We start from the raw sequence: 14,634 nt of genomic DNA, 5'->3' as shown, positions 1-14,634 counted from the left end.
TACTGACTCAACCTTGCTGGGGGTCCTCTTGTAAGTCTCACTGAAGCCTCTCTTACTTTGTGCCTTGTTGTGGGGTGAGGTGGACAAGGCCATAGGCTTGAGGTTAGGAATGAGGAGTCCAGACAGCTTCCTCACAGACTTCTGGTGGCTCACTTTTCATCCCTGGGCTTCAGTGTATCCCTCTGTAAAACAGGGGGATTAGACGGAGTCCAGTGAATCTGTGAATCGTGGAGCCCTGGTAAGAGAGTAGGTTGGGGACCAGAAGCTTCTAGGTCTCATTCCCTCATCTGCGCAGTGAAGCCCTGAAATTGCTCTGGCTGCCTGCCCGGGTACAGTGAGATGAGCTGTCCCTTCCCAGTCGAGGTCTCATGATTCCTGTCCTGTTCATTTCACATGGTTTTTTAGTATGTGGGGCCTGTTCTTCATTCTTAGAGGCTTCCTCGGCCCAGTTGCCTGGCATTCAAGGCCGTGCTCGACAGATTCCCAGCTTTTCTCCGCAAGATGAGGATCCTTACTGCCTATTATTATATCCAGTTCTGTTCCTGTTAGCCCTTCCACCTCACCCCTTTTCTCAGCCCATTCAGTCTTCAGGCCAGAAAGCACTACCTCCTTCAGGAAGCCTCCTAGATTTCCCCAGCCCTCAGTGCCATCCTTGGACTGTCTTGCAGTCTTTAAGGTGTGACTTTAATTTCTCATTTGTTGACACTGAACTGCCTGCCGACAGACCCATGAGCTCTTTTTTTTTTTTTTTTTTACCCATGAGCTCTTTAAGGGAAAGGCTGGAGCTCATAGGGATGGGCATTAGAGCCCTTGACTCCCAGAGCAGGGAGGCTCAGAGACAAGAGGGAACTGGCTCAGAGTTACAGGGCACATTAGTGAGAGACTCAGGCCCAGAAGCCAGGTGTCTTAGGCCCAGGGGGAGACCTTAGGTGTGGGGTGTGAGCTAGAGGCAGTGAAGGGCAGAGGCCTCAGATGGGGTGACCTGTGTTTCAACACGGCTTTGCACTCAGTGGCTGCGCCCCCTGGGCTGTGTCACCTACCCTCCCCAAGGTTACCTTCCGAGGGGTTGGAGCGAGGACCAGGAGAGGCCTTGGACACAGTAGGAGCTTGGTTATTGTGTGGTGCTCTTTATCACTCCTGACCATTTGTCCACTCCAGCTCCCCTGCCTGGCTCTCCCCTGCCTTCTTCTCTGAACCACCAAGGTGGAGCAACCGTGCTCCATCATGAAAAGTCCAATGTGAGTGTCAAGGCCCCCTCATTAAGCCTCTTGCAGAAGTGAGAGGGACAAGAGAGAATCAAGGCAGTCTCTCCATCGGGAGTGGCTACAGAGTGCCTAGGGTGGGTGTCCACAGGGCCCAAGCCTGTGGAGCTAATGAGGTGGGATTTGACAGATGTCACTTTAAGAAGTCACATTGCTTATTTGAAGGAGGGAGGGGGTGTGCCCTGGCCCTGGCCACAGCCCCACTGGGCTGCACTTGGGGGCTGCCCTCCCAAGGGTGAAGAGTCCTAGCAGGTGGGCCTGATATGTCCCTGGCAGGCTGCTGGCAGCTCCCTGGCTTCCTGCCCCCTCCAGCCCGAGCCCTGGTGGACAGATAGAAGCCGGTGACCTTTGCCAGTCTAACTGGCTGGGGGCCGTGAGGTGGAAACTTCTGGCCCCTGGGAAAGACCACAGAGCCAGGAGACCCTGTGAGAAGGCTGTCAGGGGCTGGAAGTGGGGGTGACCAAGTTTGGCTGTGGCTAGGGATAAAGCGGGTACCCGGCTCCTGATGTGGCTGGGGCCCAGTTGGTGGCCTCTCTCCTTGTCTCCAGCAGGCAGGCACAGGAGCTGGGAGTGGGGTGCTCTGAGAAAAGGCAGGCAGAGGGCAGTCTGGGGAGAGGCAGGCCTTGAGTGATAACTGCTGGGCTGGGAGGGGCGGGGGCTCGGGAGGAGGAGGAGCGGGAGGGGGAGGAGTAGTGGGGGGAGGAGGAGGAGCGGGAGGGAGGAGAGACCGCAGGCTTCATCTGGAGGCGGAGCGGGCTGCTGCTCAGGTGGCCCGCGGCTCTCACAGGGTTCTGCCAGCAGTGCCACGGGTTGGCAGGGTCTCAGCCACGATGATCCAGAATGTGGGAAATCACCTGCGCAGGGTATGCGGGCGGGCTGGGGGTTGCGGGGTGGCCCACGGGGTGGGGGTGAGGGCGTGGGGGTGCTGGGGGCTGGAGATCCCGAAAGAGAATTGGAGTTTCCATTCTAAGTCAGAAGTTCTGTATCTTCTCTGTCCTGGGCTGGTTTACCGTGAGCAGCAATCCCCAAACCAGCCCGGGGCCATGAGCTGCCCCAAGGGCTGGGGGGAGGAGGGCCTGCGGGGAAGTTCCTTGTCTGGAATGCTATTCCGGGGCTGTGTGTCTGTCCCAGCCATGTCCTGCGTGTGTGGCTTCTGCTGGACATCCGAGCCCATGCCTCTGTGGGGTTCGGGGCTGGATAGGGTTTGGAGCCCAGAGGCAGTGGTGCTGAAAGGAGCTACAGGGTCGGGATGTGTGTAAGAGGGAGAGTGCAGGGATCCCTGGGTGGCACAGCGGTTTGGCGCCTGCCTTTGGCCCAGGGCGCGATCCTGGAGACCCGGGATCGAGTCCCACGTCGGGCTCCCGGTGCGTGGAGCCTGCTTCTCCCTCTGCCTGTGTCTCTGCCTCTCTCTCTCTCTCTCTCTCTCTGTGGCTGTCATAAGAAAAAAAAAATTTAAGAGGGAGAGTGCAAGTGTGGCAGGACGAGCTCTGGGAGCCTCTGGGTGGTTACCTCTCTCAGGTGCTCAGGACCAAGCATGGGCCTTGGAAAGGTGTCTGCAGGGTGCCCACATTTCCCTGGGATGTCTCACCAGGGACTTTGGAGTTGAGATTAGATGCTGAGGCATGGGACGGAGGCAAGTGCTCATCACCCACCTGGCAGGAGCCTTTGATCTGGTGAACAGGACAAGGGTTCAGGACAGACTGGCAAAGGTTGTGCTGGGCACAGAGGGGGGTGTCCTCTGAGTAGTTGTCAGGAAACGCCTTTTTAGGGGGGCAGGGATGGGATGCCTGGGTGGCTCAGTTGAGCATCACCTTCAGCTCAGGGCGTGATCCCAGGGTCCTGGGATCAAATCCCACATTGAGCTTCTTGCAGGGAACCTGTTTCTCCCTCTGCCTATGTGTCTGTCTCTCTGTCTGTCTCTCGTGAATAAATAAATAAAATCTTAAAAAAATAATAAAATAAAGGGAGCAGGGGCAAATACATTTCTTACCTATCCCCCCCTCCATCTGGCTGAGTGCCAACCAGCTTAGACCTCAGCACCCTCTCCACTGGCCAGAGCACCTTCTCCCAGCTTCTCCGATTCCACATCCCACCTGTCCAATCTCCCTCCACTGAGGGATGCTTCTAATAGATAAATGTGCTTATTCCACACCTGCTCAGCCAGCTGCCTTCAGTGTAACATCCGTGTTCCTTACCTGACACAGAAAGATCTTGAAAACCTGCTTCTGCCTGCTTCTCACTGCTCATTCCACCCTCCCCACCTCTATGCATTCAGTGTGGCAGCTGAACCGAACTGCTTGCCACTGCCTTGGTATACCACCTTGGTTCTTTCCTCTTCACTGTGGTCCCTACTGTGCTTTCTGCTCGGGTGGCCCCTAGTCTCCCACCTCCTCCTCCACCCCCTGGAGAGTTACCTCTGAGCCCTTAGATCTCAGCTCAGATGCTGACTCCTCTAGAAAGCCTTCCCAGACTTCCAGGGCACAGGGAGCCTCTGCGTTAGCTCCGTCTCCCCCTGACGTGTATGTCCACCTCTTCCACCAGGGAGTTCCAGGAGGCTGCTCTCGCTGTGCCCAGCAGATGGCCTGGGCATGGTCAGAACCCCAGCAATGCCTAATGAACGAATGGATGGGCACCGGAGCTTCTCAGTGAGGCCAAGGGTGGGATCTGGGCCACAGGGCCTCCTGCTCCCCATCTCCTGAGCATGGCGCAGACAACATATTCCCGATGGGGCTGTGTCTTCTCTTGTGCCTTTCATGATTTCTCCCCATTGATCCCCATCAATAATTGAGGAGAAGATTGTGGGGAAAGGATGTATCATTATCATTATCATTTTACAGAGATAACTATATATAGGGGCACCTGAGTGGCTCACTCGGTTAAGCATCTGCCTTTGGCTTGTGTCATGATCTCAGGGTCCTGGGATAGAGCCCTGGGTCGGGCTCCCTGCTCAGCAGGGATCCTGCTTCTCTTTCTGCCTCTTCCCCTGCTTGTGTGCTTCTCTCTCTCTCTGTCAAATAAATAAATAAAATCTTTAAAGCATAAAACTATAAAAAGCAATATATATACCAACTATATATATATAGTTTTTAATGAAAAGCAAGCAAATAAAAAACCCCACCAAACTCTCTTCACTGGGGACACAGAAAGCCAGGTTAACTGGGAATGGAAAGGGGCACACAGATAGCCCACAGCCCTGCTTCACAGGGTTTGGGGGCCCTTGTCAGCATCCCAGGCACTGTGGACAGTGAATCTTTTGGAGTTAGATGGTTCTGGCTCTTACCTGCCCCTGGGCACCCAGCAAGCCCTTGGAACATGTGAATGAGTGAGTGAGGTGGTAAGCCTGCCAAGCTGAGGGCACAAGGTGTGGCGGGGGAGCTCTGATTGCCTGGCTGCTGGTGCTGGAAAGGTCCTACTGTCCTGTCTCAGCCCTTGCCTCTCTCAGTGGAGACCCTCCCCTTCCCCATCCAGGGTGCCTGTCTACTGGGCCCTGAGTCCCACGCTCCTGGGCTGGTAGTGATCTGCTGGTACCCTAGTGGGAGAGTGGCAACCTCTGCTCAGCTTCCGTTTTAGCCAGGTCAAGGCCACCTCCTGAGAACTTTATTTACTCTGGGAGAGGTGATAGAGCTGTTGATCCCCATTCTCCTTGGAAAGCCCTGCACCCTGGTAGTGTTGCCAACAGGTGGTGGAAGATCGGAAAGAGCAACAGGAATTGGTGCCGACTCCTGATGGGGATCCCACTGCTTCACCTTGAACCTGAGGGCAGCTGGAGGTTCTCCCCAGCCCAGCTGCTCAGCCTCACTGAGGGTCTAGTACAGAGTGTGAGGAGGTTTCAGGCATGGCATTTGGCCACCCCTGGATTAGAATCTTATCTTTACCCCATTGCTCATATGTAACCTTGGGCCATGTGCTCCCCCTCTCTGAGTGTTCTCTGAGGCCTCCACCAGCCTTGACAGTTTGGACTTTTGGGAAGGGTTTGTGCACCATCTTGAGGTTGGTCCTGACAGCAAAAGGCAGGGGCCTGTCTGCCTTGAGAGCCCTGCTTTGTGGTAGAGGAGGGACACCCACAGGAATGAAACGGCATGCCTATGATACAGTGTGAGTGCAAAGACTTGTGAATGAATGAGTGACTATGGGAGAAGGGTGCTGAAGTGGTCCCCGAAGGTTTCCTGGAGGAAGAGGCAGGACTCAGACACTTAGCCACTTAGCTTCAGCCTGTTCAGGAGCTGCATGTGAACCCTGGTCTCAGCCATGGACAGATGCCTTTAGTGTTTGTAGTCTGTCTGGAGGACTCTTCTTCATCCTGCAAAACCCAGCTCAGCCATTGTTTCCTCTACCCATCCACATCCTGCCTGCCTGCTCCCAGAATTAATGGCGTCGCCTCAGGATGTGATACTAATTTTGCTTGTTCCCTCCACAGGGATTTGCACATGGCAGGTACTAAGTACTCTGGGATGAACCCAGGCTGCTGTGTGGTGCTCACAGCTAATGAAGGAGACACAGTGAGAAAGTAGTCAAGTAAATACACGATCCAAATCTGTGCTAAGTGCCATGAACAGTAATAATGATGAGCGTAAATGCCATATAAGCGCTCCCTGCATGCCAAGCATGCATTAACTTGTTTATTCTTTATAACAACTCTGTGGAGTAGATAGTGTTACTATGCCCGTGTTGAAGACGAAATGGAGACAGAGAGGTTAAGTAACTTGCCCAAGGTCACACAGCTATTAAGTGGCGCTGCTGACATTAAACTCTCAGGGAACTGTGAGAGTATAATGAGAGAGGTCAGGGGAGGGCTCTCTGAGCTGGTGACAACTGAATAGAAACCTAGCAGCTGAGAAGGAGACAGCCAGAGGAAGGGCTGGAAGGGTATTCCAGGCAGAGGGAATGGCATTCACTTGTAGGCTCCAAGGCTTGGGATGGGGCTTGGTGCCTCTGAGCTATTGAGTGGGGGGCAGTGTGGCCTGGACAGGGGCAAGCAAGGGCAGAGCAGGTGGGAGGGGCTGAGACAGGCAGGCAGTAGTATGCCTCGGGCTAGGGGTCTGGGCCTGGTAGGCAGGGTTTGGGGTTTGGAGCGCTAGGAGTTGTGTTGTCCTGCCCACCAGACCGTGTGGTGCTTGGGGATGCTCTGGTCCTCAGGCTTAGTGCCAAGGTACATGGTCCTGCACACTGTGCTCAGAGAAGCTCAGAGACCTAGGGAAACACATTGTCATGGTTCCGCTCTGGACAGGCAGCCCCACGAAGGTCCTGGCCACTTTCCCATCCACTCCCTGACCCCTCATAACAGGAAGGTGGGTGATAGGCTCAGCCCCCATAGGCAGGGCATGGAGAAGTGAGATGATATGCCTGGGCTTATGAAGCTGGTGAAAGACTTAGAATCCCTACCTGGCAGGCTGAGACCTTTTTCCCAGCCCCTGACCTGGCCAGGGAGACATCTGGAACTGCTTTGCATCTAAAACATGACCTCGCTGTCACACTCAGACCCACTCCATCACAGCCTCCCCTGTGCACCTTCGCACACTGATAATGCACATCCAGGGCTGATCACCTTCCCCCTCACACACACCCCAGCGGTCTAGAGGAGGCTGCACCACTGCCCTTCACCTGTGTTTGGTTGGGCCATGCTGGCATCCCCAGCACCTCTGGACAGCTGCTCATGAGTCTAGAGATCTGCCTTAGACATACTAACTCACTTTACCCTTGAGTCCTTAGTTTCCTCAGCCGTGAACCAGGTCTGTTCCTGTACATCTTGCCAGAGCATTGGCAAGATTAATGACTCTGGAGGAGTGCGGAGCTTGGCACACAATCAACTGTGGTAGATGTTGATTGGTCCTTCTCTTTTCATTTCATCTGGACTTCTGATTCCTCAATGTTTCAAAGACAGGGTCAGTTGGTTGGAGGAGGTGGTAAAGACGAACTTGCTGTGTACCTACTAGGTGCAGCCCTGCTACCAGCCCTGCTAGGCTTGTGGTATTCATCTGGCTTTACAGATGAAAGAGAACCAAGGCTCTAGCACTGAGCCACTTTGAGCTAGTTGGAGAATTCAAATCACGTTGGGGGGGCCTAAGCTACAGCTGGGCAGGGGCCCTGTGCCATGGCACTTCTCCTTGTCCTGGGCCGACCTGGCTAAGCAGAGGAACTCACACCCATGCCTTGTGCCTGTCCTGTCCTGTGCCTTCAGGGACAGATGGTGCTGTCGGCCTGAGGCTCTGCTGTCTCCCTGGCTGCGGGCCTGTGAGCTCCTGCCACTCTTCAGGAGCAGCCTCTTTGTGGGTAGCAGTTGGCATCAGGGCAGTGATGGAAAGGACCAGAGTCTGGCACTCTGGGGACACTGGGATGAGTCAGACTAGACCTGCCCTCAGGTGCCCCCAGGCTGATGGGGAAACAGAGAGAGGTACAAACCACTGATGACAGCAGAGTGTGGCCAGGCTGTGAGAGAGCGAAGCCCAGGGTGGCCCTTCACCAGCCTAGGGGCAGGGCAGGCTCCCTGGGGGAGTGATGGGTTGGCCTGGCCTTCTTTGGGTCAGGAAGCCTGGCCCAGGCAGAGGCATCTGTGTGTGAGATGTGGGGAGGAGCTCGTTATACCAGCAACGGTGAGAGAATTTGGGAGTGACACCTTGAGGAGTCCCTCTCCTGCCCCCTTGTCCAGGAAATATGTATGTCCTGCCTGGGGCTTCTTCCATAGTAATAGTTTGCCCTCAGCGAATCAACATTAAGTCATTAATGTCAGCAGACAGAAGCATTAAGCATCTGTTTCGGAGACGCAGCTTTGGAAGTGAGCAAAGCAAAATCCCAGCACGGGACGTGGTGCCCTCAGGCAAGTCCCTCAGATAGCCCAGGTCTTCGTTTTCCTGTTTTGTGCAAGGGGCCTAATTGTGCCTCACAAGGTTTGGGCAAGGATTACATAATGTTATGGACACAAAGCCATTATATAATGTATACAAAGGCCTGGAACATGGTAGGTACTGAAGAAATTCTGCCCAGGATGGGGGAAAGGGGAGATGTTGGTCAAAGGGCACCAACTTTCAGTTATAAGATGAGTAAGTTCTGGAGACCTGGTGTATGGCATGGGGACCACAGTTAACAACAATGAGTTACACACTTGAAATTTGCTGAGTAAATTTCAAGTGTTCTTATCTCTGCCCCCCTCCCCGACCCGCCCCAAACAGGGGAACTCTAAGTTGATGGATGTGTTAATCCCTTGATTGTGGTCATCATTTCACAATATATATTGTCTATCAAAACCTCACGCTGTGTGATCTAAATACATAACAACTTTTATTCGGCAAACACTGGGACTCCAGGGAGCTGTGGCCCTGTGCTTGAGGAGTCTCCCATCTCCTCATGTGTGCACCCACTTTGCAGTCTGGGAAGCACCATGAAAGCTTTATCTTGTCTGGTTTTTCAGAAGCGCAGAGAATTGGCAGGCTGGCACCCCCCGGCCCTCTGCTGTGGTCCCAAGAGCCCCATTCCTCAGGGTGGGATGTTCCCCGCCCCTGACCTTTCCACTCCTCGCTGCTGTCCTATTTGTGACCTCTGGAACCGGCTGTGATCTGCCCCGGGGGTGTGGCCCTGCCAGGTGTGGCCCATTCCTAAGCCTGGAAAGTGGTCAGAGGTTGGGAAGGGGAGTGGCCCTTAAGCCTTCCTAAAGCAGCCTCAGGTTTACAGCGTTTCCAGGGCTGAGCTGAACCAGGTGGGTCTCAATTTCCATTTGATTCCTTGGGGAGGGTGTAGGGAGACCAGCTTCTGTCCTTCTCCAAGGATACTACTCTCTGTTGCTGTGGGAGGGACAAACGGGTGGTCTAGAGTCAGAAGACTAGCTGGTTCTGGCCAAGTGGCTAGCTGCTACTCTTTCTTTCTTTCTTTCTTTCTTTCTTTCTTTCTTTCTTTCTTTCTTTCTTTCTTTCTTTCTTTTTTTTTTAAGATTTTATTCATTTATTCATGAGAGACACACACAGAGAGAGAGAGAGAGAGAGAATGAGGCAGAGACACAGGCAGAGGGAGAAGCAGGCTCCATGCAGGAAGCCTGATGTGGGACTCGATCCCTGACTCCAGGATCACGCCCTGGGCTGAAGGCAGGCACTAAACCGCTGAGCCACCCAGGCTGCCCTAGCTACTCTTTCTGAGCCTTAGTTTCCTTGTGTGTAACATGGGGCTGTGGGGGTAGTAATGAGCCCTGTCCCGTGAGGCTGCTTGTGTCATGCAGGTTAGGGCCATGCTGGCCTTTACACACAGACAAGTTTTAGGATTGAGTGATGTGCCTATAGGCTTTGAGGACAGTGGGGTGCCTGGGGGAGGAGGGCTAGAAACCGGAAGGGGTCCAAGGACCAAATGACTTTGGGTCAAGGGAAGGGGCTGGCCCAGCATTGCTCCCAGCAACCCCACCCCAGGGCCTCCTGGGATTCAGAGTTTACTGATCCCTACCCCCCTCACTTAAGACTAAGAGGTGTGTCTCACCATGCAAACTGGTTCTCAGCAAGGCAGACAAAAGACTAGGATGGGCTTCTGAGCCCATGAGGCCCTCTGGATAGGCCATGTGGGAGTGATGATGGTGGTTGGGATGCTGAGATCCCTACAGCTCAGGTGGACTGCTCAGAGACCATCCCACTTCCAGCTCTTTCTCCATATCACCTGGAAGGCAATTCATGGAGGGTCTCCAAAGTGCCAGGCTCTGTCTCGGAAGTCCCATGGGCTATATGATCTAGTCTGCCTCCAGGGCTGGTGTCCCCCCTGGAGCACCCCTGCCAGGCTCTGGAGTTAGGAAAACCCAAGTCTGTCCCCTCTTCTTCTTCTTCTTCTTCTTTTTTTTAAAATAAATTCTATGGCCAACATGGGGCTCGAACTCACAACTCCGAGATCAAGAGTTGTGTGTTCTATCCTATAGCCAACAGGGCACCCCTTCCCTCTGCTTTTTTACCGGCTATGTTTTTCCTGTGGATCCTTCCATGTTCCCTGTCTGAGATTCCTTTTCCTTAACTATAAATGGGGGCTCCTGCTTCAGAGTGGACTTGAGAATTCAAGGGCCCCCAAGAACTAGACCCGGCACATAGTAGGTACACAATAGATGGTAGCCGTAGATTTCGAAAACGGGATCTTCAAGGTTCTGCCGGGGGAATTCTTGGGCAGCCCCTACCTGTAGGCAGCTCCCTGGCTTGGGGAGATCCCTCTTCTACTGGCTGTGTCCCATCAGCCTCCAGAGGAGCCCTCAGGTATCTCCCAGACTCTAGGCAATCAAAACCACTTTCCTGTACCCATGTTCCCTTCCAACTACTTCCTGGTTTCTTTGCTTCCTTTTCCCAGTAAAATCTCTGCAAGACTTTTCTGTGGTCCCTCCTTCTACCTCTCTGCCTCTCACCCTGTCCCTAATCCATGACTCCTCTCCCTAACTTCCCTCCACCCCCTTAGAGCTTCTCTACCTGTCTGCTGGGACTGCTCAGCAACCTGACCAGCAGGCACCCTGCTGGAGATCCACCCTCTTTAGTGTCCATCCACCTCGCCTAGTTCCCTGTGGTTTCCTCTGTAGCCCGCTCCCTCCCACCAACCTCTAAATAGCTCCGTCGTTGCTCTTTCCTTGGATGATGTCTGTTCTGTCTACTGTGGCTGTATGAAAAACTACCCCCACACAGTGGCTTAAAACAAGAACCATTTCATTGTATCTTGAGAGTTTGTGGGTCAGGAATTTGGACAGGACTTGGCTGGGTGACCGTTCTGCTCTACATGGGTAGGGCCTTGGGGGTAGCTGCGACCTGCCACCCTGCTGTTCCTCTGGCAGCCAGGCTTGTCCCCGTTTCTCCTTGGGCTCTTTGCACCCTCTGTTCCCCTGCCTGGAACCCTGTGCCAGCAGAGCCTTGCATGACTGCTTCTGCTTATCATTCATTCAGGTCTGGGCCTTGAAGCCTCCTTCTTTGTGGAGGCTGGATTTGCATCTCCTGCCTCCACCACCTTCTCTCTTCATCACATCCGCTGTTTCCCACAGCACTTTTCATTTTTAAAATGACCATGTTTCTTTGCTTATTTTATTATCTGTCCATCAGGGAACACATTTAATGTTATATTCCTAGCATCTTGAAGGAATGAATGGAAGTTTTAAAAAAAGATTGATGTTGATTCCCAGCTAGAATTGCCCTCTTTCTAATCTCATGCACCCCAGTTTGGTCTTGTGGTTTTTTTGTTTGTTTTTTAAGATTTTATTTTTTAAGTAATCTCTACACCCAATGTGGGGCTTAAACTCATAACCCTGAGGTTAAGGGTCATGGGCTTGACCTTGAGGCATCAGGTGCCCCTTGTCTTGGTTTTCTCTCTTACCGAACCCTCCTGTCCTCTGACCCAGCCAGCCCTGAGCTGTGTCGCCTGAGACCCATCACCAGGCCACATATAGCCTTACCCCCTCATGGTCCCCCTCCTGCCTGGTTGTCCTTCCAAGCTACCCCCCCTCAGCTCCCCCCTCACAGGGCTGGGCCTTGTGCTGCTAGTTACACCCTAGCCCGAGGCTGCCTCCTTCCAGTCACTGAATGTTCCTGCCCTAAACATGTCCCCACCCTCACCACACCAGAAGCCTTCAGCAAGAATCAGTCCCTGTTATGGGCACATGAAATTGTGAGGCTGCTTGTGTAGATCCAGCCAATAAGCTAGAGCCACCCCAGCAGCCATATAACTTAAAACAAAGTGAGGGTGACAGAAAACCCCAAATGCAGGCAGATACCATGAATCTTGTTCCTTTCATCTGCTTGATCTTATGTTTATAGGTTATAGCCTTTCAGGTGGCCATCTGGAACCAGGTTTGTGTCTATGTCCATTCTCGCCTCATGATCTCTTCCCTTGTGCCTGGGATGCCTTGTTCCTAGTGAGCCGGAGCTGGTTTCCAGTGATTGTTGTCTTCTATACCTTTGTGAGGGGGTCTTGAGCCTTTCAGGGGCCCGGAAAAGGAGGTCTCCCAGCAACTATCGCGTATGCTTAGACTGTGTGTGGATATTTGTGGGAGCCCTCTGTGGAGTGTCATGGACTTTGCCTGTTCAACATCTTGGTTCATGGCTGAAGTGAAGCCTGGTGATTGGTAGACAGATGGCGTGTTCAGATGCCACCTCTGCTGGAGCTCCCCTGCCACTTTCCTGTCTTCCCAAAGCCTGGGTCCTCATCCTCAAGCTTGGTGTGGGCTCTTGCAAGTCCACCCAGCCAGTCATGGCAGGTCTCTCTCACCCCTAGGGACTGTGCAGACTCCTGCTGGCTAGCATGATTTCCTGTGTTGCTCATCAATGCGTAGATTTTTAATAACATGAAGAACTGACCCCTTTTTTAAAAAAGATTTTATTCATTCATGAGCGACAGAGAGAGAGAGACAGGGACACAGGCAGAAGGAGAAGCAGGTTCCCCGTAAGAACCTGATGCGGGACTCCATTCCAGGATCACGCCCTGAGCCAAAGGCAGACACTCAACCACTGAGCCATCTGGGTGCCCTGAACTGAGCCTTTTTAATTACATTCTCTGGGTCAGATTCTGTATCAAGCACCTTGCACATATAATCTCACTGAGTCCTGTTTGTGATAACCTTACTTCCATTTTACAGATGTGGAAAGTGAGGTTTGCTGAGGTTCACCTGCTCATCCTTTCCTCAACAAATCTTTCTCAGATTCCTCTGAGACTGTGTGGGGCACATGGGTAAAGGGATGAGAAGGCCATCCTGCAGCTGGAGAACTTGAGGTTGAGGGAAGGCCGTGGAGTGTGGCATGCGCCCAGAGAAGACCGTCAGTGCACCTGCTCAGCCCAGCAGTCTCTGCCAGAGCCCAGGCCCAGCTCTGGGGCTCTAACCCTTTGACCCGGCCACTCCGGGCCTTCCAAGCAGCCTCTTGAAATTGGTGTTCCTTGGCCAGGCCTGTTCTGGGGCCTGGTTCACTCCTTGCCAGTGTAAGGAATGCATCTGCGGATAAAGTCCCAGCTCTCATTCTGGCCACTCCTCTGCTTCGGAATAGTTTCTTGAATACTTTGGGGGAGAAAAAGTTGGTGTGCTGTGTGGGGGAAAGCTGGGTGAGGCTGGAGAGAAGAGACCAGGGGACTGCAGACCCCAGGGCGGGCAGAAGTGGGGGCATCCGGGGGGCCTCCCACCCAAGGGTGGGAGGGCGGGCCCCACCTGCTGGGGGAGGACCAGACCCCATCCCTCAGCACAGGGCCTGCAGGGACTGGAGAAGCAGCAGGGGCCTCAGAGGGGCCGCGGGCTGCCAGCTTCCTGGGGCAGGAAGTCCCGGCAGTGGCCAGAATCCCTCCCGCAGGGCTCCTGCAGGGCTGCGCAAGCAGCTCAGGCCTGAGGAATGTGTGCAGCCGAGGTAGGAGGGGCCCCTTCCTGCCCCTTTACTTCTCCCTCTGCCCAGTGCCCTTCTGTCTCCTCTCTCCTGCTTGCTGTGTTCCCTACCGGCCTCTGTGCTGTGACCTCATGGTTTCCTCCCCTCCCCCGCATCCCCTCCCCCTCTTCTCCTTCTCTCTCTGGGACCTCTCTCTTCTCCCCACTTCCCTCTTTTGGTTCTTTGTCCCTTGGCCCTTGCCGTCCTGGGGGTGCTCAGGGTGCCTGCAGCCGGTGGGCCCAGCTCCAAGGTGAGCAGGCTCATGTCAGGAGCTCGGTGCCCGTTGCCATGGTGACCCCAGGCAGGTGGCAGGCAGTGTGGGGTGCAGGCGGGAGGCTGGGGAGTGCCGTGCTGAGCCGGTAGGCTGTGCCTGCCCTCCCCAATCCCTGAAGGGCCCGCTTCACTGCCAGGGGCTCCAGCACGGGGTATTGCCCACCAGTTTCTGGCTGGGGTTTCTGGCTGGGTGCTATCAGAGCATCTCCCCTGAAGAGCCATGTGGTGGGGGCCAGTCGCCCTGGGGGTTGGATGGCCTGTGTTCGGATCCATCCTGCCTCTGCCCTGGGTTTGCGGGAGGCAGAGGGAGGGAGGGGGCGGACAGCCCCAAGGCGGGAGCTGCAGGGAGGCAGCTGCCAGTGGTGTTGGGGGCAGTGTGTGGAAGAACTGACAGGCTCCTCAGGGGAAGGGTTATGTCGAAAAGGAGTGAGCCCCCTGTCTCTGGGACTAAGCAAGCTCATGCTGGACGACTACTGAGGGGGTGTGGTAGCCGAGAGCCTGCCTGGGCCTGGGTAGTCTTGCTGCCGTGGACTTCCTTGCCCTCTGGAGAGACAGGATTTACAAAGGATGGCGTTCAGCTCAGACAGCTTGCAGTTTCCTCACCAGGAGCGGCCACCTCCCTCCTTCCTGGGCTGCCGGGCCTCGGACGTCCAGGAGGACCAGCGCCTTGAGCGTGGGTCGTGGGGAGGAGGGGTACAGATACCTCCATACCCTAGCTGTTTCCTGTGGGGACATGAGGGGAGGGGAGCTGGGGCCTATGGGTTCTGGAA

The 14,634-nt window shown here is 54.4% G+C and overlaps 1 protein-coding gene across 4 annotated transcripts in view; it reads left to right on the top strand.

The window, feature by feature from the left end:
* ACOT11 (acyl-CoA thioesterase 11) overlaps positions 1 to 14,634 on the top strand; it is an 88,381-nt gene that overhangs the window by 41,100 nt on the left and 32,647 nt on the right. Inside the window, exon 1 of one of the 4 annotated variants that reach the window (XM_026007012.2) lies at positions 1,955 to 2,125. The exons of 2 other annotated variants lie outside the window; for them this stretch is intronic. In XM_026007012.2, the coding sequence (XP_025862797.1) occupies positions 2,093 to 2,125 (33 nt within the window). In that variant the 5' untranslated portion in view covers positions 1,955 to 2,092. Of the gene's footprint in view, positions 1 to 1,954; positions 2,126 to 13,454; positions 13,577 to 14,634 lie in introns of those variants that run through there. One more of the 4 variants, XM_026007013.2, reaches the window with a different exon arrangement.

The sequence above is a fragment of the Vulpes vulpes genome, chromosome 12 (assembly GCF_048418805.1).
Source record: "Vulpes vulpes isolate BD-2025 chromosome 12, VulVul3, whole genome shotgun sequence".
NCBI lineage: Eukaryota > Metazoa > Chordata > Mammalia > Carnivora > Canidae > Vulpes > Vulpes vulpes.
The sequence above is the reverse complement of the archived record's forward strand: the minus strand, read 5'-3'. Positions and strand labels throughout refer to the sequence as shown.